The sequence below is a fragment of the Haemaphysalis longicornis genome, unplaced genomic scaffold, assembly GCF_048455015.1.
Source record: "Haemaphysalis longicornis isolate Haplotype H1 unplaced genomic scaffold, Haemaphysalis longicornis Haplotype H1 scaffold_7, whole genome shotgun sequence".
NCBI classification, from domain to species: domain Eukaryota; kingdom Metazoa; phylum Arthropoda; class Arachnida; order Ixodida; family Ixodidae; genus Haemaphysalis; species Haemaphysalis longicornis.
Window position 1 is genome coordinate 101,708,016 of NW_027526422.1, and position 24,871 is coordinate 101,732,886.

The window sequence follows — 24,871 nt, forward strand, 5'->3', positions numbered from 1 at the left end:
GAAGGAGTCGTTTTTGTTTCTTGCTTCGAACATAATCATTTCGTAACACAAAACTCGAAAGGGGAGAAGCACGGAGCCGACAGGTTCCTGAACTGATGCCAAACGTCAGTGCTGGTACTACACATCGCGAAATACTTCTGTACGGAAATGTTAAATTTCCCAAACAAGTTGTTCCGCACGGGATATTGCAGTTAAGGAACGATATAACATTACAGTGAAACCGACTCTAGTGAAAAGAAATTGTTCGTTCGTATGGTAGTTTTATGGCAATTTTGTTTCACCTAGAACAGCCTGCCGTAGCCGATAATTGTCTACACGTAAACACTGCACTTTGTATTCAGGTTGTAAGCATGTAGTTATGTGACACTGCAAGCAATCTACAATCAAGTCATGCCTTTGAGGAATAAGGTAGATTACACCTGTAAGCGAAAGTACGCCTCCCCCAGAGTCAGAGCGTCCGATTGCGTAAACGCGACTTGATAAGAGGGAGTATATATAGTGGCACCCACAACGGTTCGCAATCTTTTCCCCATCGGTGAGGTCCGATATAGAGAAGCTGGTGAAAGTATGGGGCAGGCACTTTTGCTGTCCTTTCTGCTGTTTGGTGCTGCTTTGGCCACTCAAAAAGGTGAGACGCTTTTTTAAACATTAGAATATGATTAGAGCCTTCAAACTTTCCTTTGCTTAAAAAGGTTAATAGCTGTCGCACGAATGCGCAGCCATCCGTATAACAGCGGGAATGCATGCGCTGTAGACTAAGCTAAATCTCTGTATTCTAGCAACCGGATCACCTGAAATGAACCGTCTTCACTTTAGCCCAAGTACAAAAAAGGTCGCACTCCTTTAGGTTTTTCGCCTGCGAAAACCAGCAGGTTATGTGGATGCCGAAATGCAAATCTAAAACAATGCTTACGTTACAATTTTTTTTGTGGGCAGAGAAATGCGGTCGCCCTGCCGTCCAGCCCATGCTGGAACCCGAGGACCGAGTTTTCGGAGGCCAGGTCGCCATTCCTCACAGCTGGCCATGGATGGCTGGCTTGTACGACAGTAATGGTAACGATTTCTGCGGGGGTGCTTTGATCAGTGACCGACATGTCCTGACAGCTGCCCACTGCTTCTGGTGAGTTGCACCTTTCTGCAATTAAGTACATAGCGACTCCTTTAGTGGAGCCATCGGTTTTCATGACTTGGCTTTTTTGAGTGCACAGTCGGTAAAAGCCACTAATAACTATTCCTTGCCACAATGTTGCAGCAGAAAATTATAATGGTCGACTATAATTAACAGTGTCTTTGCGGCGTAAGGCCTTTTGTTTTCTGTCGCAACAGCCACTCAGAACTTTATAACTGTATTTTCACTGTAGAACAGATTAGAGGAGAAAGAACCGCCACACAACAAACATTTTCGACCTTCAGTTTTTCCTAGCCAGCCTAAGCCCGTGAAATGAGACACTAAGGGAACAGTGGTGCACTAACCTTTAGACGCATTTGTGCACTGAACTTTAGGGACTTTACACTTAGAAGAGAAACATTGGGGAGACAACCTAGTGCAGTCTAGTCCACTTATAACAATATCCAAGTGCCATGGAAATCCCATCGCTGCAACCAATAATTGTTAAAAAATTCCCGCGCCTTCCCGCGAAAGGAACACGAGTAAATGCAGAGCATTGGGGCCTCAGTACTGGTTGAAGGCAGTGTTGCTTCCATCGCTTCTTCCGTGATGCTGGAGTAGCAGACACGAGTGAACGTGGGAGCGAGCGTCAACCAAGGAAGGAAGGAGCAACGCAGTGACTGAAGCACGAGCGACCGCTAGCGGCTTTATATTTGCAGCGCGCGCAGTAGAGGTAGAGCGGTACGGGGGGGAGAGCGCGCATGCGCAAGCAGCGCGCGCTATTCTACGCCCCACCGCGCTGCTATCACGCACGTGTTACGCCGAGACACGGCCGGACTGGAGGAGCGGCGAGCACGCACTTTCACATGAAAGTGCGCGCCCGCCGCTCCTCCAGCCCGGCCGTGGCCGAGACCGCGACGGAGCGTTCCGGGGGGGACGAGCGAACGGGCTGACTACGACGCATGCGCGCACCTGCTGCGGACGCGGAGCTATGGACGCCGTCCGACGCAGGAAGAGGCGAGGCTAAGAAATGCTGCGCATTTAAAAATTCCCGCACCTTCCCGCGAGGGGAACACGAGTAAATGCAGAGCATTGGGGCCTCAGTACTGATTGAAGGCAGTGTTGCTTCCATCGCTTCTTCCGTGATACTGGAGTAGCAGACACGAGTAAACGTGGGAGCGAGCGTCAACCAAGGAAGGAAGGAGCAACGCAGTGACTGAAGCACGAGCAACCACTAGCGGCTTTATATTTGCAGCGCGCGCAGTAGAGGGAGAGCGCGCATGCGCAAGCAGCGCGCGCTCTTCTACGCCCCACCGCGCTGTTATCACGCACCTGTTACGCCGAGACACGGCCGGACTGGAGGAGCGGCGATCACGCACTTTCATATGAAAGTGCGCGCCCGCCGCTCCTCCAGCCCGGCCGTGGCAGAGACCGCGACGGAGCGTTCCGGGGGTGACGAGTGAACGGGCTGACTACGACGCATTCGCGCACCTGCTGTGGACGCGGAGCTGTGGACGCCGTCCGACGCAGGAAGAGGCGAGGCTAAGAAATGCTCTGCATTTAAAACGGGTTGCGAAATAAACAGATCGAACAGAGCTGAAAACATTTTATTCGCACGCCAGCAAGGTCGTACTACTACTAATTTGCGGAAAATTATCTACAGTTGTCATCTTTGTTTCCCGCGTTTGAAGCAACAGCAGATCTTTTCCAAGAGCATCTCTAGGTGCTTCACTTAGCTGATGTAAATGTGCTTGGCGGAAAAAAAGTCCCCGAGGGACTGTGTCACGCATTGGGCCTCCTACGAAGACCCTACCTGAGTAGGCTGCGCAACCACGTCATTAGTCACCAGTGTTGCATTTTCTGTGCACAAATAACCGGATTCAATCGTTATATCCGATATCGTTGCCCTGGAGCATTGTAATAAGCGGTTTATTTTACCACAGAAAGAACAAAAAGTTGACGGTGGCATAGCTGTTCATCGTTATATCCGATATATTGTTATAAACGGTATCGTTATAAGTGGACTCGACTGTATAGATACAGTGAAACAGCCAGTGGTGTTCTACGTGCTTCTAGTCACAAAATCATGCGGCCACGTTGTACTGCCAGACAGATCCTAGTAAAGCTGTGTTGCGATAAAAATATATAAACACGACCGCTTCAGTGTGGCCTCACCGAAGGAGAATAAAAGGGAAAAATCAAGTTTCTTGGTTTTACCACGGTTCTAAGCGACGCCTTCCCTCATTTAAATTATGAATCATCACCCCATGAGATGGTTCTTTCTTTGCCATATTTTGGCCGGTATTGTGTGGCTACTACAAGTTGATTTTCATGACCCATAATTTATTATTTTAACACATCCATAAACTCACGAAATAAGTGCACGCGGCAGGTTAAAAAGCGTCAACGGGGAGGACTGTATCGGAGCTACCGAAATGAAAGCATTTCACCTCGTACCAGGGTAGCTGGTGGTGATGTCAGCCACGTAATCGAGAAAAGTTGCCTACAAAAACACAGCTCCTTCGTAAGGCGTGTAGAAGCCACCCCACCATATTTTTCGCCACCATATTTTTCGGTTAGCGATTACCAAGGTAATCGCTAACCGAATCTCTGCAACCTTAGACTTCAGTCAACCTAAAGAACAAGCAGGGTTCCGTAAAGGTTATTCAACCATGGACCATATTCACACGATCAATCAGGTGATAGAAAAGTGCGCTGAATATACTGAACCCCTATATATAGCCTTCATAGATTATGAGAAAGCATTTGACTTGGTCGAAACCCTAGCAGTCATTCAGGCATTACGGAACCAGGGGGTAGATGAGCATTATGTAAGAATTCTAGAGGATATCTACAATGGATCTACAGCTACCATCATCCTCCATAGGGAGAGCAGCAAAATACCTATTAGGAAGGGTGTCACACAAGGAGACACAATCTCTCCAATGTTATACACAGCATGCTTACAAGAAGTATTCAGAACGTTGGATTGGGAACAGGTGGGAGTAAGGGTTAATGGAGAATACCTCAGTAACCTCAGATTTGCTGATGACGTTGCCTTGCTAAGTAACTCGGGAGACGAATTGCAAAGAATTCTTTCCGCACTGGGCGAACAGAGTAGAACCGTGGGACTGAAAATTAATATGCAGAAAACTAAAGTAATGATCAATAACCTCGGGACAGCACAGCAGTTTGAGATAGGTGGCGAGGCAGTGGAAGTGGTAAGCGAATATATCTACTTAGGCCAAGTTGTGACCCCAGATCCCAACCATGAGGCAGAGATAATTAGAAGGATCAGAATGGGGTGGGGTGCATATGGCAGACATTCTCAGATTATGAATAGCAGCCTACCATTGTCGCTGAAGAAGAAAGTGTATGACAGCTGCATCTTACCGGTACTCACCTACGGGGCAGAAACTTGGAGGCTCACTAAGAGGGTTCAACTTAAATTGAGAACGACTCAGCGGGCAATGGAGCAGAAAATGATAGGTGTAACATTAAGGGACAAGAAGAGAGCGGAGTGGGTCAGGGAGAAAACTGGTGTTAAAGACATATTAGTAGAAATTAAGAAGAAGAAATGGACGTGGGCAGGGCATGTAATGCGAAGGAAAGATAACCGCTGGTCATTAAGGGTAACAGAGTGGATCCCTAGAGAAGGCAAGCGTTGCAGGGGGCGGCAGAAAGTTAGATGGGCAGATGAGATCAAGAAGTTTGCGGGGATAAATTGGTCACAGTTGGCACAGGACCGAGGTAATTGGAGAATAATGGGAGAGGCCTTTGCCCTGCAGTGGACGTAGATAGGCTGGTGATGATGATGATGATGATACACCATGAAAATACTTCCAGTAATTTAAAAACCAGTTGGCTTAAGTCCGCTTTATCTTCAGAAACATTGTTGTGTGAAAATGCGTTTGAACATCGTGGTTCCGTTTATACGCAATAGGCTGCACAGTAGCTTTTCTAAAACGAGAAGCGCCAAATACGAACAGTAGGACACGTGTGGCGCTTACCTAGATACCTGACTGATATAATAAAATGGCAAAGGCAGATATTTCTAGTTTGGAAATTAAGAGCTCCAGAGTTGAACTGCTCTAAAAAAAAACAGTCCCTCTCCAAAATATAACAGAGGTGCACGAAAAGCTTCTCACTAGTCAGAATACACCGAAACAAAGCTCAGAGGCCCATCAACTCCGACCCAAACCCTGACCTGACACAAACCGAACCCAACGTCATTCACTGGCTGAGCTTGATCTTATCACGAAAAAAAACAATACCAAACACGCACCAGATGAAGAATCACCTCTAATCACACCAGGAATTACTTCATCACATACACATTCACCTCCACTGACGTGCCTGTCCTCAGCAACTTTCAAATCCATGGCTCATATCTCGGCATGCGGCGAAGCTTACCAACGGCGGTGTCCTTGTAAACCTCGATGCGGTAAATGAGTCTCCGGTCTCCGGTCATGAGTGTCCGGTGCACCCATTTCAACTCAGCCACTCAAGTGCTGGCGTGAAGTAAGGCCTGGGAACGGCAGCGTCGGTGGGAACGACACTGCGCGAGATCACCTTCAAGAGCTTTGCGTTTGAAAACCGTGTCCGAATGGACCAATCCGAAGAAGTCGCTCTCGTAACGCGAGTGACCCAGGTTCAATTGTGACCATTGGAACTGTGTTTTTTTCTTGGTGTGCTTGGTTTTTCACAACACCATTAGAAGCCTAAACCACGCAGTCAATGCAATACAACCTTTCTTGACTATACAACCAAGCGCTAGAGCAATTACAGAGGATCTGAGAAAAGACCGGTGTAGAAGGTATCTAAGAATGTGCACTTTTATGTTTGTTATACCTTCCAACGTTCGGTATGGGCAGTTTCTACAAAATCACTGTTGAGGTTGTCCTGCGAAAATTCGTTTTTTTTCTGCATTGCTGAATTCAGTGTACTTCGGGGAGAGGTGTTTGTAAAGATAAGGTATCGGCGTTCCCACTGCAATAACAAGCTGGGTGAAATAGTCTATACTTTGTGTAGCCGTTGATATTCAAAGGGAAAGGGCTGATTTTAGGAGGACTCGCTATCAGTAGCACCGTGAAGACGTTGCGCACCTAACCTTTCTGACTTGTTCCAACTTCCTTACAACACTATGTAACCGTTCGTCAGCAGCCGACGAGTCAAGATACCGTAGTATGGACTCTCTTCTGTCGCGATACCTTTGCTGTCTAACTTCGTCTGTAGCCCTTCAGTATGATGCACCTTAGGCGCACTTGTAGCTCCTTTGCTAAGGACGCCGGAATTTCTAATAACCTAATCGTTTTGAGTTATCATATGTGGAGCGCATTCCATTTAATTCCACACGCCTTTGGCGAAGCCTTCATATGCCACCAGTCCGCAGGACTGCGAAATTGCGGTTCATTCGCCGTGATGGGGAAAAAGTTGCTGGCTTTTCTGCCACGCACAACGCACGTTTTGTTAGTCCAAAACTGTCGTTTGCTGAGTCAGACGAAGAACTAATACTATCCCCTTGTTTATAACGTGATCACTGGTTCATTGTGGTAGAATGATGTCACACTGCTTCTCCTTTACCTTTTCCGAACCGGCTTGGGTTAAAAAATAATTCAATACACTTATCCAAAACCAGAGGGGCATGAGACTGACTGGGAGCCCCACATTTCTTAACGCTGTTGGAGACCGAACGCCGTAGTTGCAGGGAAATCGGTGCTTCAACCATTCTTTATCATTCAAAGCCAGCGCCAGCATGTGAACTTCACGAGCAAATTAAAAAGCAACCTTAAAGAACGCACTAGGTATGCCTTAACAATGAAGGAAATATCAGTGACCAAAAGGAATTTTATCACCTCTCAAAACTTGCTGGCACTTGGTTTTTTATAGAATAGAATTAAAGTATCGTATCTCATGCAGGCAATACCTGGGTATTTTTACCACAAAGGTGAACTCTGTGGCTTCTGCAACGCGACCCCATGCTTCGTCACAAACAAACAGGCCCTAGAGAAAACACACATGAGACATGTCGCGGATATGATTTTCATGAAACAGTGCACTAATTGTATGAGTCACTTTCTCAGACCAATATTTTCTTCTTAAGGTGAAAGGCTGATAAAAAAAACATGTATAAACACGAAGCCATATCTCAAAAACTTAGGACGCAGTTTGCCAAATTTCCGAGAATTGTCGAGTAATGTGTAGCATACTTATGCAGTTTTTCTACATTGTCTGTGTTTTTACAGACAGGTTTGGCTATGAGTAGACGAATACGTGGCTTACTTTACTGTTTTCAAGTTCTGTCTGTTTATTTTCTCCGATTGCGTAAATATTCCGTACTTTACATTATGTACTTTTCCGCAGATGGAAGGCGTTGTGCTGAATTGCCAATTCTTCGCGATTTCTATCATTGCTATTTGCAACGTTCTTTCCCCCCTTTCTTTTTAGTTTCGCGTTCGTGCTTTCGCGCCCAATTCTGTAATGGGTATTTTCATTTTGGGCAGTTCGTTTATCTAAAGATACACTATTTTTTATAATTTTCTCTTCTTTGGATTTTAAAAATGCCCTTGGTTCAACTCTCTCCATTACGCCATTATACCGATTAAAAGGGTTACTTCTTCAATTACGCATATTAGTGGAAATTCAGGCCGTTGGGAGGCGTGCTCCTTTTCCCTATTTTTATTCTCATTTTCAGTGTTCTTTTCCGCGGGTATTTATTTTTGCGGTCGTGTTTTTGGACGCGATGCAAAGGATACAAATAATTGATTTTGCAAGTTCATTTTTGTGAAGTTTAGGTGTTTTGTTTTTGTTCTTTTCTGGTTTTTAAATATTCCGTTTGCATCTTATGTAAGATGTATTTGTTACAATCAGCCATATTTTTACCTGGCGCTACGCCTGCTTCTCATATTGGTTGATTTCAATTGTAAGTACCTAAAACCTACACTAAATTTGCGAACAACAGTTCATTGTCTAATTTAAACCATCTTGACGATGTAACAACATTTTACTTCCTTTAAGGCTTGCACAACTCAAAATAAAGATTTTTGGGACAGAAGAATTACTGCTCTTTATAACAGCAAAGGGAAATGTTTGTACAAATCTGGCAATGGTGATGTTGTACGGAGGACATTGGAATATCAACTATCTATTCTGTATTTCCAGTCCAGAAAGAGATACCAAGTTCACTGTGCATCTGGGGTCTCACAAACGCACCACAAGAGACCGAAGTGAATCTGTGCACATGGTCAAAGAAGTGTGCGTTCACCCTCAGTATCCTTGCGATCGAGTGAGTTGCTCCGTTTTATACTTCCATATAGCGCCGAAAGATGACATGAGGGGTTAAAACAATGGTGCGAAATGACATACAAGCTGTAACCGGAAACCAATAAAAAAGTTGCTGGCGTATTATTATGCGCAGATAGTGTTGCACTACTCGATACAAAATTATCCTAAAATTTGCAAAAAAAAAACTTGTTTTGTAGGGCTTCACGTTAGGCCCTTTTATACAAAACGGTTTTTCTGAATCTAGGAAGCGACATTTTGTCTCACCCGCCGCGGTAACTCAAAAGCTAGGGGGTTGTGCTATTAAGCAAGAGGTCATTGGTTCGATTCCCGGCCGTGGCGGCCGCTTTCCTGATGGAGGCGAAAAGCAAAAAACGCCCGTGTGTACTAGATTTCAGTGCACATTGAAGATCCCCAGGTGGTCTAAATAATCCGGAGCTCTGCACTACGCGACGCCTCATCACCTGCGTTGCGTCGGCTCGTTAAAGCCTACAATCAATGAAACAAGACATGTCGTCTCTGTACGAGCACGTGTATTTTCCGTGCATCCCTCGGTGCGCAATGACTAATACATTTATATGTACAAAAAAACCTAGATGTAACGAAGTTCACAAGCGTTCGGAATTTTTTGTTACATCCAGGTTTTGAGAGAAGGCTCGCAGGAATAAAACAGAAACAAAGCTAAAAGGATAGACATCAGTGAATGTGAACTCACCGTTCATTGATCTTTTCACAGTCAAAAACTGCGTGAGTTGCGCTTGCCGCTTTCGCACGAGCTTAGGCACCACGTCCCGGGCAGCACAGGACCGTTCGGCCTAACTCAAGCCGATGTACTTTGGCCAGTGATTTTCCAACCGGCCTTTTTCCGGTAGACGTGTACAGCCCGTGTCCAAATGTGGGCCTTTTTGCCGTACACGGCCGTCTCTCCCATGGCTATCAAACGGCCAGTCTCCGTCTGCGGGTCGACCGGCCTACGTTCATGCGCCCAAATTTCCGCCGTATGGCTCCGGCCATTCCAAAGTCACCCGTATGAGGCCGAAGTACGCCCACCGGAGGTCAGCCGAGATGCGGTCGTCGGAGTCCAGGCGGACTAAAACTGCCGGAAGTTCGGCCATGCTACAGGCATTGGAGTCCAGCCACGGTACATTGTACTGAGACCGGTGGACGACGACTGCATGCAGCCCAAGCAGATGACTCAGTCACGCTGTCAACAGCACGAAAACGCCATTTGGGAAGAACGTGTTGCTGGGCGCGTTGGCTCATCTTGGTGAATAAACACGCACTTAGCGCGAACAAAGAACACATGCAGAAAGGACGGGACAAGCGCAAACTCGCAACTAACCTTTTATTGGACAGAGCACACACATATAAGTACACTTGTCTTCTGGTCGCTCATACGCACTTTCTACACCTATACGAATCTTTATCGCAAGTGTAGCTGAGCTCAGCATCACACACCGCAACTAATTATAAGCCAATGCTTCATCATTTACAAGGCTCTGTTGTTGTCGCGAATATAAGATAACACTTGTTTTTAAATAGTTAGTCATAAAATCAGATCAACACACAGTGCAGGGCACAAAGTTTAGGCACGGAAAACGTAATGCAACATTGTTTTTTGCCGCATCATTACCAGAAGAATTGCCGGATACTTGCGGTTATGTTCGCCCTTGCCTTTGTTTGGTGAAGAATCTTTGACATGGCACCGATTCCGCTGCTGCGTGGTGACAGCTTGATGGACGTGCTTGCAGGCTAGTTATTTTTCACGAAGCAAGGCCATCTCGCGTCGGACGTTTCTGCCGTGTCGATGTCTGCAATGCTCTTCATTTCTCGAGGGGGCGAATAGCCTCGAGCTGATGCTTCGACGAGGCCGGCGGGCGATGCGCGGTAGCGCTGCCTGGAGAGGCTTAGCTCACCCGTCCGTGCGACAGTCTTGTTGGGGCAATAAATGGCATTCCTATGGCCTCATAGGTTAGCTGGTAATGTCCAGTTGGTCTTTGCACCTTGCCGGTTTACCTAATACCACTCATTACTGCTGGACACACGAAGTTCGTGCATTTAAAGCGTATAAACTCCAGGTGGGTGAACAACGCGTCTGCCTCGTTCGGCGCCTTAACGGCTTTTTCCTCGCTGAAGAAAAAACGCGACATGAGCCGGCCGGTCTGCTTCTAAACAGTAGTTGTGCATGGGTTCTGTGATCGCAGAGGCCTGCCGTTGTTCGGCTGTACATCCCTTACCGAAAAAAAGCACTTGTAACTTGAGACCTTAACGTCGGCTGGTCTCCTCCAGAACACGGGATGCCAAATATTTTGCGGCCGTTCACTTGCCGTAATTCGACTGAAAACCGCTAACCGAAAGAAAAACGTACATCCTGAGGACGTAGGTTGGCCGGTCTCCTTTATAACACTCGTTCCCCAAAGAAAACGAATATTCTGCAGCCAGACGGGCGGTTCTCCATAGAAAGAGCGAAGTCGCCGCTGCCGCACTTCGGCCGGTCTCCTTCCGAACACCAACTGCTACAAGAATACGAATATTCCGTGGTCGGTTGCTTGCCATTCTGCGACTGAACACCGCTTCCCGAAGGAAAAAAGGATGCCCTAAAGTCGTACGTCGGCCGTTCTTGTTCTTAACTTCGGCCGCCGCAAGTAAACTATATATCTGGCAGCCGGGTACCTGCCGTTGTGTGTCTGAACATGGGCGGCCAGGGAAATACCGAAGTGCTGGAGGCCGAATACTAGCTGTTCAATGAGCAATCAGTGGCTGCCAGAACCTGGATGCAGGCCGGACATGTCAAAAAAAGACCGTAGACAGGCCGGTTTTGAGCCACACTTTCTCTGCTGCCTGGGTGGGCACTCAGCAGAAGCAAGGTCACTTACCCCCGGTATTCACAAACGTATATATTTTTAAATATAACCTTCCCCTTGACACTGTTTGGTGCCTTAACACGTTTAAAAACCGAACGTGTGTTGCAAGGGCGTTTTTCCCGTACCTTATGTTCTTTATGTAACTAAAAATTATTGAGAGGGTGCCAGCTGGGATACAGAACAAGATGGCGACATTCTTGATTCTCGCCGGTAGAGGCGCCACTTAAAATTATGAGCTTGTCCTGAAAAGACACAACTTTTCGTTTTTTCGCAGCAGAACTGACCACCGAGGAACCTCTACGGAAGATAGCTGTGGAGACGCGCGACTTCACGTCGATAGAACGGGCTTGCAGCCTAAAATCTGTCGCGAACAAAGACTGCACTCACACGTGGAAACGCATGGTAGTTTGCGGTACAGGAAAGTGTAGTTACTCTTCCTACCTGGTGCGGTGTCACGTAAACAACTGAAAGCAGAAGTAGATGATACGTTAGTTCCGGGATGGTGCATGCCACTCCGTTATTCATGATCATCATAGCGAATTTTGTTTTTAAGCGATTCTGAATGTGGTCGTTGCTGCTGGCTCTTAACAGTAGTGCTATTATTCGCTAAATTAGTTAACTTCTTCGATCGATTTTTCCGTAGAAGAGCCAAAAACAATGTCTGATCAGCTTGCCGACTTCGTCATATCGAGGTTACCCGCCGCAACGTTTTGTTACTTAGAGGTCGAAAATTCACGGCTTCAAAAGAAGCGGCAATGGGAAGTTGATAAACTTCGTTAAATCCAGGAATTTCTTGTAAAGAGGTTTGTTACATCCATGTTTAAATTATCGCGCACAAAAGTTTCATGTGCTTATCAGCCTTTTTTCATTTTGCCGGTGAGGTGTTCAAAAATATAATTACGGGGGATCACTTAATGACTGAGCAGCCTACTTTCGTAGCGGTGTTGTATTGCGATGAAGTTAGTAGAATATATCTGCCGTTTGCAAGGAAAAACCTGAAGCCTAACTTATGTAACCCCGCTGCTAAGGCTGTTTTTTAAGCTTCTTGTATTTTATATATTAAATTCACTCGTGCAAAGATTGTTAAACAACTGAGCGTGAAAGCTAAGCGTGTACGTGGTGGATCGAGACCGAGACCGAGAAGAAGAAAAAAAACAAACAAAAAAACAGCTTGACTTGTTTGCTACCCCCCACTGAGGAAAAATACGAAAAGATGCAAAGGAAAAGCGGCAAACAGGGCAGACGACATCGTGCGCTTACACGTTGCACGCATAAAAATAAAAGTTATACACAATCAAATACACTAAACAACGCGTGATTGTTTGAACAAAAATATCACGACTGAAAAAACAGCCTTTCTCATTCCAGCATGTTGATATTCGTACCAGATTTAACGCAATATGCAGATGTATAGAAGCACGCCTCACAACCATGTACACGCGCATAGATAAAGTTACATATATACATATCTGCTTATCAATATACATACACGCGTACATGCAAACCTGAACAGATGAAATGAATAGAAAATTAGAACAACCGTCTTTTTTTTCCAGTACTTCTCTAGACTTCCCGCCCTTGAATTAGGTAAAATTATAGAATTGCTCAATTCCAATTTGAAGTCAATTTGTCGTCAATTTTGACAATTCATTTTCTTGCTAATATAACAACTACGCTGTCTACTCACATCGCAGAGTCCCTGCCATGGTGGCGGGTTTTCTCACGTAGGCGGAAAGCGGAAACGCCCTTGGGTCGATATTTCGGCGCGCGTTAAAGATACCCACGTGAACAGAAGGATTCCGGAACCCTCCCCGACGATATTATTTCCGTAATTTGACTGCAACGCCACTGCCTCATGTAGCGCGTCGTCTTGTATGGTGTTATGAGAGCAACAATTTCTTAGTCTTACTATTGGTTAAAACCAGGTTTCTCTAACGATGAGTCATTTTACTTCTATACCGGTATAAAGGTGTTCATGTTTCCCAGTGTCCGGCCCAGTCTTCAGCGCTACGTTGATAGCTAATAGTAACACATTGAAAGTCACTGAATAGCATTTGAGCAAAAATGTTTAGAAAGGACCCAGCAATATTAAACGTTACGCCGCTTTTACAACATCGCTTATGCGTACTAACCAAGAGAAGGTGAATAAAAGATTCAGTCATCTTTATGGGAAAAGTTCGCTATGCCAACAAGATTGTAGATGGGCGACTCTCTTTATGTACTCCGCAGGGCAAGTTGTCAAAGCTATTTGCGCAATATCGCGGCACGACTGTCCATCAAAAATGGCGATACCCAAAGTACATTGTTAAAGGTTTCAGCCAAACACCATCCAACCGTAAGGCGCATGTTCGAAGCGTGTGCTGCACGGTAAAATTGTGCAGCAAAGCCTAGACAAAGGAAATAAGTTCAGGGGCGGTATTCTCGCAACTGTCCATTTTGAAAATGTCTCTTTTAAGTCCCTTTCATTGTGACGTACTTCCGGTTAAGCAGTGGGTGTTGGAAGTAGGTTTGTTGCGCTTACGTCACTTCCGGTTGTTTGCTTTTAGCCAATCAGGGCTTGCCAAAAGGGATGCTTTTGAAAGGGACGCAAAAGGGACAAAACTAGAGAATACCGCCCCAGAAGTGTTCATCTGAAAATATTGGTCGTCCCAATGAATGACTTGCTCCCTACTTTGTCGTGTACCCTGCGTGACGCAAGTAGGCAATTCTGCCAGTGCTTGCGTCCTGCGTGTTTGTGCTTTCTTTCACTAGGAATAATTAGGAGTGATTTGCATGCAAGGATTTTGCACTTCACTGCATAGCGCTGGTAAAGCAAGCTGTCGTGCGACCTTCCTTATGGTAATGCAAATTTATGACTAGTAGGAGTGTGCGAATATCACATTTTTCGAATACGAATCGAATACGGATATCTAGCTTCGAATATCGAATCGAATATTGAATAATAAAGGGGGAATGTGGCTTTCAAAATAAACCTTTTCATTTCTTTGTGATTTTTGATGGAAATTAGCACAACAACTGGAAATGGTTTTGTGATAACACCATAAAAAATTCAAAGTGATGTTTTGAAAACTTTTTATTTATAAACTTTTCTTTCTGTCCAACTTGTACCGCGCTTGAGCGGCCTATAAAACATGATAGGATACTTGTTCAAAGTACTTTGCTATCCCAAATGAATGAACGAGGTCGTGACAGTCTTAGATTTTTATTAAAACACAGTTTTTTTTAGTTTTCAGTCTTTTAGAGGTGAATGTACAACAGGCATTTAGACAATGAATGACCATTCGAATAAAAAATTCACAAATAATAAACCTGAAAAACCAAGAGTATCACAACCGGAACTGTTCATCGAAGAATGTGACGCAAAAAATGGAAGCAAAAATAGACCTACAGGCCACGAAGAAATCACTACAACAAGAGACATAGGTGGCAAAAAAACTGTTTTGAGAAATCGGATTCCGAAGTTGAAAAACAGATTTCGTTCTTTAAATGTCGCTAGGGTTGTAGCATTTCGTGTTTTTTTAACACGGGGCTTCTGGAATGTCTTGCCTTGAAACTGGGGTGCGTTTTGCAGCCTTTTTCTTTGCATAAAACATCAATTTCAGCTTCTCTGTGAAAAGTACACAGCCCAGTTTGCGGACCAAGGGGGGGGGGGGGGGGGGGGACTGGCTTTCAATGCAAAGTAGCCTAGCTGGTTGATTGTATCGCACTGCAAAACTTCACTCTGCATTGGTCATGGCAACGACTTCAGTACACTATTTTACTTTAATTAGAAAATTGAACTTTGACTTTTTTTATGCTTTATATCCTGCCTGGATCAGGAGACTACATGCAGGCGTTCATTGCCAAAAGTTTACTTTCCAAAAGGGTAGGAATGGGCTACTTTGAAGCTTGGTATAATATTCTGCATAACTCCAACTTCAAAACATGGACATCTTTTGATACTCTTAAAATTCAGGGCATCCCATATCCACCAAACTGTAGATGTATGCATTGGATTGGATTTTGGATTGGAAAACATTTATTGAGCATAAAAGTGGGTGGCTTACTCAGTCCAGATAGCCGCGAGCTAGCGCAGCTGCCTGGGCGCGAGTGATGAGGCTTTCTTGGTCCTCGCACCGTGAGCTGGCCAGGTCGTGCTCCCACTGCTAAGGGGGTGGGGAAGAGAGGGCGTTTGGCGCGTAGGGGCATTCGCAGACTAGGTGGTAGGTAGTGTTCGGGACGAAGCAAGAAGGGCAGTTGTAGGGGTAAGTCGAGGGAGAGATGTAGTGGAGTATCGTGGTGTTGTAGAATGTGTTGGTCTGCAGTCGGCGCCAAATGCGAGCCGCCGGTATGCCGAAGGATGGGCGAGGAGGAGGGTATTGAAGCCGTAGTTGGCGATAATGATATAAGGTTTCAGTGTATCGGGGAGAGACCGGGGGATAGATGGAGGGTTCGGAAAGGTCCTCTTCCGTCGCCGAAAACGCCCGGAATGTAAAAGCGCGGGCACCGGCGTGTGCCACCTCGTTTCCCTTGAGGGAAGAATGGCCTGGTGTCCATACAGTCTGGATGTTGGGGGGATCCTTGATTGAGGATAGTATCTTCAGCGCTGAGGTAGACATGCGCCATAATATTTTTCCTTAAAAATCAATGTGTTAAACTCACCGACGGTAAGGAGCATTTTTAACACTGTCAACACGTTCTTATTCCTAACTCAGACCCGTTTGCATGATTACTCGAAGTGCACAGGAAACGTTGCGCAAAAAAAAATTCACCCGCATTTCCCCGAAGGGGAGCATGGGGAAGTGCGAATGCACGGGTGATGCTATGAGGGGGAGTTATGTTGAACTGTGTTGGCATTCGCCCGTTAGTTGCATTTAACACCCCCGCGTGATCAAGTGGGGATTCACACACCCCGTTAGTCGTTCTCTGGAAATCTTGGTGAATTAAAGTGTATGTTCGAGGAGATCACACACACACGCAAGTAAAGTGAAACGACAGTATTCTTTATTCAGCACTTGTTGGTGTTGTCGTTGTAGTTGACGGTCATTATGACCGCCTTGTGGTCACTGAAATGTACGGTCAAGAGTTGTTGCAAGACCGCGCGTATCAGACAGTTCATCGCAAAGGCCAGGTCGATGTAGCTGCCGTTGATGGTGGTGGGAGCCTCTAGCGGTAGGCACGTCATGGAGTGGTTGGCGAGCATGTATTCCATCAAACACTCGCCGCCCTTTCGCACGTCCACGTTAAAGTCCCCAACAACCACGACCGGGTCCGAGGGCTTTACGCGCCTGGCCACACTCTCCATCGCCGCGTCCACGTATTCGACGACGTCGTCGCGCGAGATGTTTGGCGCGAGGTAGAAGGTGACGACCACGATTCCGTCGCCCGAGTACGCGTCGGTGTAGACGGCACTGTACGGCGACTCGTCCCTGACTGGCGAGGTGGACACGGCGTGCGACACGAGGTTCGCGTAGACGTGACCGACGAGGTAGACGCCGCAGTACTCGCCCCGACTTCCGCTCCTGGCGAAGCAGCAGTCGTCGATGGGGAAGTGGGAATGCACGGGTGATGCGAAAGCATTCTTCTTGGCCAATCGCCCTAAGTGGGTATGTGCTAAAGAAATTAGGAACTCTTCTTGGCCAATAGCCCTAAGTGGGTATGTGGTGCGGATGGACGGACGGCGGTGGACGCGTGATTCAGGGTCGCTTAAGAAGTGCATTCGCACTTAAAAGCGATATGGCTCACCCGCATAGCGGCACTCGTATACCGCAACATCTCATACTTTGTTTATCCCCTGACATGTCCCGTCAGGTCACTCTTAAGATTAAAGCTAAAGTCACAGGAAATAATTACAATTACTGGCGTTCAGTCGTACCAGGTTGCGCATCACACACTAGAACAACGCGCAGCACCCAGTAGAACAATTCGTACTTTTACGACCAAGTACGGACCAGATGGCCGTAATAAAACAGAGCCGTGTTCTGTTTGATGCAGAACAAAGCAAACACCGGTAATTTAACGGAAGTGTGCTCCGTCCCTCAGTATAGGGATGCTCTCTCCGTTACACGTCAAACGGAATTTTTGTCTGCTTTGAAAAATACGGGCGTTTCCTTTGTATGATGCAGAACAGAAACAGATCAGTTTATTAATAACTGCAAGAAATATATTTCGTCTCGATCGTCGGGAATCGATCGAGAAGCGAAAACTGCGCCCGACAACATTCGTGGCGTAATGAATGCGGCTCTGTTTCATTAGTGTCTAAAGTGTAGTAGACTTAGTGAGGACCGTGAGGCCCATACTGCTCAACACGAGCGCTGTATCTTGTCTTTACGACGTTCCGGCGACGTCGCTGCCCCGGACCTGCAAACTGCACATGCTTGTGTGACCGGCACACTTGTAGAAAATATAAGGTCATTTCCGTGCAGAAGCAGAGATGCGGGAGGTAATTCAGTTCTTAAGGAATCATTATCGGCCGAAGTATTTGGCCTAAAGATTACAACCAAAGCACAGCAAGCACTATTTACGCAGTGCGAAATCGCAGTCGCAGCCAGTCACACACATTTTTGCGAGCACTTTCTCGAAACAGCGGAGTTAATAGCGATCAACTATTGTGTGGTCTTCACGGAACCTTACTGCACAAGCGCTATTTAGGAATCGCACTTTATCAGCAAGGAAATCCGTAAGGCAGGTAGTAAACACCGATGTATGGCTCACGCAGGGTGGACAACCATGTATTATACAGGTTGTTCGGCGAGAGTGCAGTGTTCGTGCGGTTGTGCAGTGATTTCGAGCGCCGTGCCCATTCTATCAACGTCGCGGGTTCGATTCCTCGTCAAAGTATTTTTTTCTATTCTGAAGGTTCTATCAATTACGAAAAGACGTGCTTTTTGAAATGGAGGGTTTGTTTTGTTACGGCCTTCCCGTACTACGGAATGTCCGTTGTTAAAATTCTTTCCGCTGTTTAAATTACGGAAATGTGTCCGGCAACATTTTACCAGCAGCTTTCTCCGTAAAATTGGCCACATGTTTACAGTGCAGCTACGCCGTGCGCGCCGAAGCTTTTGAGTTTTGACGCGTCGCCAGTTTCTTTCCTAAGGCTAGCGAGCATGCCGCCACGAAGAAAGCTGCTGGTAAAATGTTGCCGGACACATTTCCCTAATTTAGACAGCGGAAATAATTTTAACAACGGACATTCCGTAGTACAGAAAGGGCGTAACAACACAAACCCTCCATTTCAAAAAGAACGACGTCTTTTCGTAATTGATAGAACCTTCAGAAAAGAAAAAAAAAATACTTCGACGAGGAATCGAACCAGCGACGTTGATCGAATGGGCACGACGCTCGAGACCACGGCATCACCGCACGAACACGCAGGAGGGCCCAGCAATCAAAGTCCTGGGATTGCTGATACACCGGTCAGGAATGGCGACAGCTTGGCGTGCTCAGGCTAAAGACCAAGCTGCTCAAACGCTGTCACTAGTACGCCGTATTGCTCCCAAAGCTGGTGGAGCCAGCTCACACGTGGCGCGACAAATAGTGAGAGCAGTTTTACAACCGCGCTTGGTGTACTCTGCTCACTTACAGCATTTGACGGCAACACAGTGGGATCGACTGGAAGCGACTAACAGAGAGGCTATGAGAGCAATTACTGCGCTTCCACGCATCACCCCTATAGTTGCTCTCCAGAAACAAGCCCAACTGAACACGTTGGATGAACTTGTCCATCAACGCCGCGAAGCTCGGAAATTGAAGAATGCACTGTGTGATTCGGCGCGAGCATTAATAGCTTACGCAGTCTCTCATGCGCTACCAGCCCTTCCGCAGCGATTACTTCCCCCGTGGCAGTCCGTGCAATTGAGTGGCAACAAACCAACTGACCTTCGTCGTCCAGATTCCAACATTTCGGCGTCTGCCCTCAAACACGCATCGGCGACACGGATAGCCTCCTTCCACCCGGCTCTATCATATTATATACTGACGCCAGTATACAAGAGACTGTGATTGCCACTGCCATTTATTGCACTAGCCATCCAGCCCTCAGCAAGACGTCCAGCTTTAAGGTCCCGGAACCTCCATCACCGTTCTGTGGAGAACTTGTAGCCATTAGAGAGGCTCTGATTTCTGTAATCGGAATCACTTTGCAGCCCGGGGCGCGCATCGTAGTTCGCACCGACGTTCTACAAGCAGTCCGCCTACTACGGTTAGTTAGTCGTAGCCCTGTGCTGGCTCAGAGTATTCAAGAACAATCGCTCACAAGATTCTATTGAATGGGTTCCACGTGACCTACTCACAGAACACTGCAAGGCAGACGTAGCAGCCCGACTGGCAGCATCCGTTCCATCTCCGACTTCCCCGTTAGAGCTGGATGATGGCACTCCCCTGGTGACGAGAAAAGAACACCTCCGGCGCCGCACACGTGCTCTCATTCCAACGTGTGCTGCCACCCTCCCCCTGGTCTTACCCGTGCAGAGGAGGTTGCGCACAGGAGGATTCGGGTGGGGGTGGCCTTAACTCCCGCCGTGACCAGCCACTGCCCTCAATACCGAGGTTCCTTTACAAACCCTGGTTGCCCAGTGTGCCACCGCAGCGATGCGATTGCCGACCGGCACCACTTGTTGTGGTCCTGCCTCGCCTTGAAGCCGACGAGACTGCGGCATCTTGCAGCGACGGGCGTCCGCGTAGACGACGCCTCCGCATACGCCGCATGGACACATGTGCGCCATCATCGTTCACTCCTTGACTTCATCCGCAAAGCGAACATTTTCATTTTCATCTGATCACCATCACCTCATAATCCCATATATATGCCCTGTGGCAAACTAAACGTTCTTAAAAAAAAAACTAGCAATGATACCAAAATGGCCGCGATCGGCGGCACGGTTGCGGAGATACAGCGCTCTGAAAATGGCCGTTTTTTCGCCCATTTGCGCTGAAATTTGTCACCGTCCATTTGCGCTGACATTGTGCCACTTTGCGATGGTTTTCCGCGGAAAAACTTTGCGAATGCGCAGGATAGAAAACATAGAAGCCGAATATGTGGCTTTCGAAAAAACGATGTTGTGGTCCTTTTTCCCAAGTTGAAAGACGCGTCCCCCCTTAATCTAATTATAAATCCAAAAATTCGATAATAGTCGATTATTCCAACCCGTTCGAATATTCGAAACATTTTTCATACATAGTTTTCGAAGCGAATACGAATATATCATATTTAATATTCGAGTAATATTCACAATTGTCGAATATTCGCACACTCCTAATGACTAGACATCGGGAGGACTGCTCTGACCACGAAAGCTCGCGATGGAAACCATTCTTTCAAGTGATACTTTAGTGTCGATGAGTCATTGAGAAAGAAACTGTTCGGGACCTCCTGGCCATTACACTCCACCTACAACTAAATAAACTAATAGCGGCTATTAAAAAGTTGGTTTATATCTTACGTTGAAACAGTTCTTCGTTAAAAAATTGACACAGAAAATCATGGCTGTGTCGACCCGTCAACCAATTGGAGCTTTTAATGTTTCTTGCGATATTGCCCTCGCGTGCAAAGTATAAAAAGAATATAAAACTTCACTTGTTGCTTCCAAGAAAACATAAAAATTCACTCAAGTTTTCTTTTTCTGTATTTCCCCTCCCCAATTTATAGATGGAAGGAGGCTTGCCTCGATTGAATGACATCGCCATCATTACGCTCCAGGACAGAGTGAACTTCTCTGAGGCCATATCTCCAGTGTGTCTTCCCAGTGATCGCGAAGCACTGCCAATGGGATCTACGTACCACGTCACAGGATGGGGACGTACCACATGTGAGTGATGCATATTCCGCAACAATGCTTAATGGCACACAAAGGGCCGCGAAGACACAGCTTTGATTCGTGCTATTAGTATATAAAAATACACCCCAGCTTCCAACATCACACACTAAAACATGACGCCACCCAAAGATGTAATCATCTCGACAAAAACTAAAAGCAGAAACACGTGTTGCCCGCTTTCTTGCCGAACGCCGCTAACGCATTGCCTCTATCGCGTATAACTGCAAAATTCTCGATCTTTGCGATATAGCGAAAGACATCAATGGATTTAAGTAACATATGTTCGTCGCTTACAACTGACTGACAAACTGGCTGGCCGTTAATTTTTCATCCGCGCGACCAACCGAGTGACGGACAGAGCGACAGACAGGTTGACTGACTGACTGAATGATGTACCCTTTTACCTAAGTGAGTACACACTGAAAAAGGTTTAAATCCCGCACTGTACGTGGTTGGTGTGGCACGGTGGCCTATATTTTAATTTATTTGTGTAGAACTGTGCGGAAAGACAACCCGCTTACTAGCTGTAACATGACTCTCTCAGGAAATACAAAGTAGACGTCTTGTCCAAGGAATGATCTAAGAACGAATGCGGACGTTGCATTACCCGATGAACCCGTGTGAATCCGTTGGTGACAGTTTTATGAAGATCGCCTTGTTAGGGAACAGCGTAGTTGTACCAACTAGTAGACAGAATTTATTAGGTAGTCCTCAACGTGGTGATGCGTAAATTCAGGCACACAAAAAGCATTCAAGAGATTTCGTGGCCAGTGAAGTCATATGCGCAGTCGAAACGGTGGGGAACTGTTTCTTTAGGAGACCTGCGACTATAAAGAAACTGCCACTACGGAAATGAATAGGACAGTCACTAATTTGGAAGATAAATTCCTTAACGCCATGCTAAAGACGAGACAAAATCAAGGTTGCAATACAATGGCGCTACATCTGGGCTGTTTTTTAACTCGGGGCTTGTTGCTTAATGTTAAAAGGCTGAATATCTTATTGCCTCAACGGTCAGGTTTTAGCTCCTTGAGACTGCTATAATTTTTTATATACGAAATAGACGGTGGGACCGTATTTTTAAAAACAAAACAACCTCATTGCGCCTTTTAGAGAGTGGCCTGCGTCCCCACGTAACCTTGGTTGAGTGCAGCAGGCAGCATATTTTATTAGTGGCGTTTGTCGCTTACAGAGTGAAAAAAGATATTTAAAATATGGCATTACTGTCTTCTACTTTTCATTTTTAAAATCCATCTCAGGTAAAGTGAAACAGAATTTCTGGTTTTCAGTTTGGCCTTAAGTGTTACATGTGGCCAAATAATCAAGCATTTTAATTTTTTTCACAGCAACTACAAGAAAGGAAAAGCCCACGGAACTAAAACAAGGCTTGATACAAGAGGTCCCGTGTTCGAAATCGATAGTTAACAGGGACAGATTTATCTGTGTCCTTGGTGTTACCGGAATTCATCGACGAGTGAGTATCCGTTTAAGTAGTTGAACTACCGTGATTGGTGTGCTCTAGCTAAACCATTCAGTTCCATTTGGTGAGAAGTGCGTGCACCAAAAACTAGCCGTTGGTAAGCTACAAGAAATACATTCGTATCCATACGACATATCGGTGACAATTGCTTAGTGTTGATTCAGAATGAAATGATCACCTGCACACGACAGAAGTGCACACGTAGAGCTACGAAGGCACACCGTCATATGAGATCAAGTAAGTTTGACGTCGATGATTATCTTAAAAATAACACACGCACACGTGATGAAATTCACCCACATGACCACAAGGATATAAAACAAAATATTGTGCTACGGTAGCTTTTATCTAACCTTATTATTAATCGCAATGGCCATAATGTAATATTATTTCCACAGTGCACTCATTGCACTGTAATTTCTCATTTTATCATTATTCCAACAATTCAAATTAGCAAATTATGTTTTCTACAGTGGTAGTAAGGACAAACGTTAACTAATTTTGATTATCTAGAAGCGGTAAAAGAAGGGAGGTATGCCCGAATGGTGTTTACTGGTTTGGGCCTGATACTTTTTTTGTATTTATAATACTTTAAATTATACACTAGGCATTGTACAGTGCCTTCATAATGCGACGCTTAAAATCTCATTTTCGACTACCTAGGGCGACAGTGGCGGACCAGTGGTTCACGGCAAAAATGGGACATGGACAGTGTTTGGACTCGTTCACTCGGGTGTGTGGTTCTTGAACAATGTTCGTCACGCATCAGCGACAGAAACAAGGGTTTCACACTACGTCAGCGATTTTATACAGCCTTATTTGAACCGGAATTCATCGAAGCTGAACATTTGTGGTATCTAGTAGCGCAACTTTTCGTAGCGGCAGGAGTTTTCCCCCTGCAGGTTTTGTATACACATTTTGCTTGTATATGCGCCAAGTTGCTGTGACCAGGTAGAAGCACTTCAAACAAAGCTTAAGCTGTATTTTGCCTCTTTCCGGCATTCTCAATAAAGCGATCCTGTGGCGTCTACAGGCAGAAAGTTGACAACATTTGACAATAAAGGCTATTTCTGGGGAAATAATAATATATTTGCTTGCACAGATGATTTTCTTGGTGTGGCATCCAACCAAACCTTTCCTTGCATCTGCTCTTCGGTGCTCTGATACGATTCAAGAGCAGAAATTGAGGTTAATCAAGAAACAGGCCTGCCTAAGTATTTATTACGATAAAGGAAAAAAAATTAGCTGCAGCCAATATTGAAAACACTGAAAACTTTCATCGTCTATGCCTATCTCGCTCCCAGAAAGCTTACAATTAATGCGAGAAAAAAAAGATGTCTCCCTCCTTGAAGCATAATTTCAAGCAACATCTGTAAAAGTCGGCAACGTTCTGCATTGAATGTTGCAAATAAGTGACTACATTTTCGTTCTATGCTTGCTTGGATATGTGGCGTACGCTGACCGCCACCTACGATGCTCCGGCAAAAAACCCGTAAAGCCATTTTCACCATTGTGCGGCAGTTTATGTAAACTCAATTCGCTTTGTCCGTATATCGTCCCGTAGAGAACCGTGAGGGACGGTTTCTTTTGAAATTGCATTGATTCAGTGGCCTTGTTTCCCGCTATAAACTAGCAGAAAATAGAAGCGTAGAGGCAGCAGTCAACAAAATGACGTTTCTGTTCGAGCGTCCGCGATTTGAATGCCATGACGTTTGGCCTGCTACCATTTACCACTCGTCCCTGTTTTTTCGAAAGTATAGAAATATTTCGAGGACACTGTATATCTAAGCAGAACAGTATAGTCTAGTGTCTACACGGTGGAACCCCATTCGGCCTTGAGGCTTGTACAGTAAGGTTTACTGGTAAAGAGAACAAGACGCTGTGCTGTACAAGGTCTTTTAGCGATGGGGATCAGGCGTGAAGAACGCAGAAGGGTGTGCCTCGAACGTTTGTTCCTCCGCATGAGGGGAGGCACTCAACGCGCCTTCAAATGGGCATCGGGGTACATTTAGGCAACGTAAGAACTAAATTTCCGAGTTATGTTTAAGAGTAGAGCGCACTGTTCAGAGAGCCAGAAATTGCAAGAATTTTACCACGTGTATCGAAACCACACATCGTTTCACTAGAAAAACACCTGCACAAAAACCACTGTACACAGTTTAAGAGATGGATAATCAATGTTCAGAGAATGCAAAACAATTTAAATAATGTTTAAATAGGCCTCTGCAAGTAAAGCGCTTCTAAATCGAATTCTTACTACGTAAGACCAATATGTCTTACTGATTCGTCTGTGATCGCCAAAAGCGAACGGCAGGATCCCCAATATTCTATGTGAATGATAGCG

The 24,871-nt window shown here is 45.7% G+C and overlaps 1 protein-coding gene across 1 annotated transcript; it reads left to right on the forward strand.

The window, feature by feature from the left end:
• The first annotated feature begins 539 nt into the window (after positions 1 to 539).
• LOC144146182 (chymotrypsinogen B-like) lies at positions 540 to 23,596 on the forward strand. The gene is made up of 6 exons (XM_077678150.1): positions 540 to 628; positions 937 to 1,120; positions 8,270 to 8,393; positions 20,879 to 21,038; positions 22,394 to 22,521; positions 23,191 to 23,596. The coding sequence occupies exons 1-6, from the start codon at positions 568 to 570 to the stop codon at positions 23,386 to 23,388; spliced, it is 855 nt and encodes a 284-aa protein (XP_077534276.1). The 5' UTR covers positions 540 to 567; the 3' UTR covers positions 23,389 to 23,596.
• The last annotated feature ends 1,275 nt before the right edge of the window (positions 23,597 to 24,871 follow it).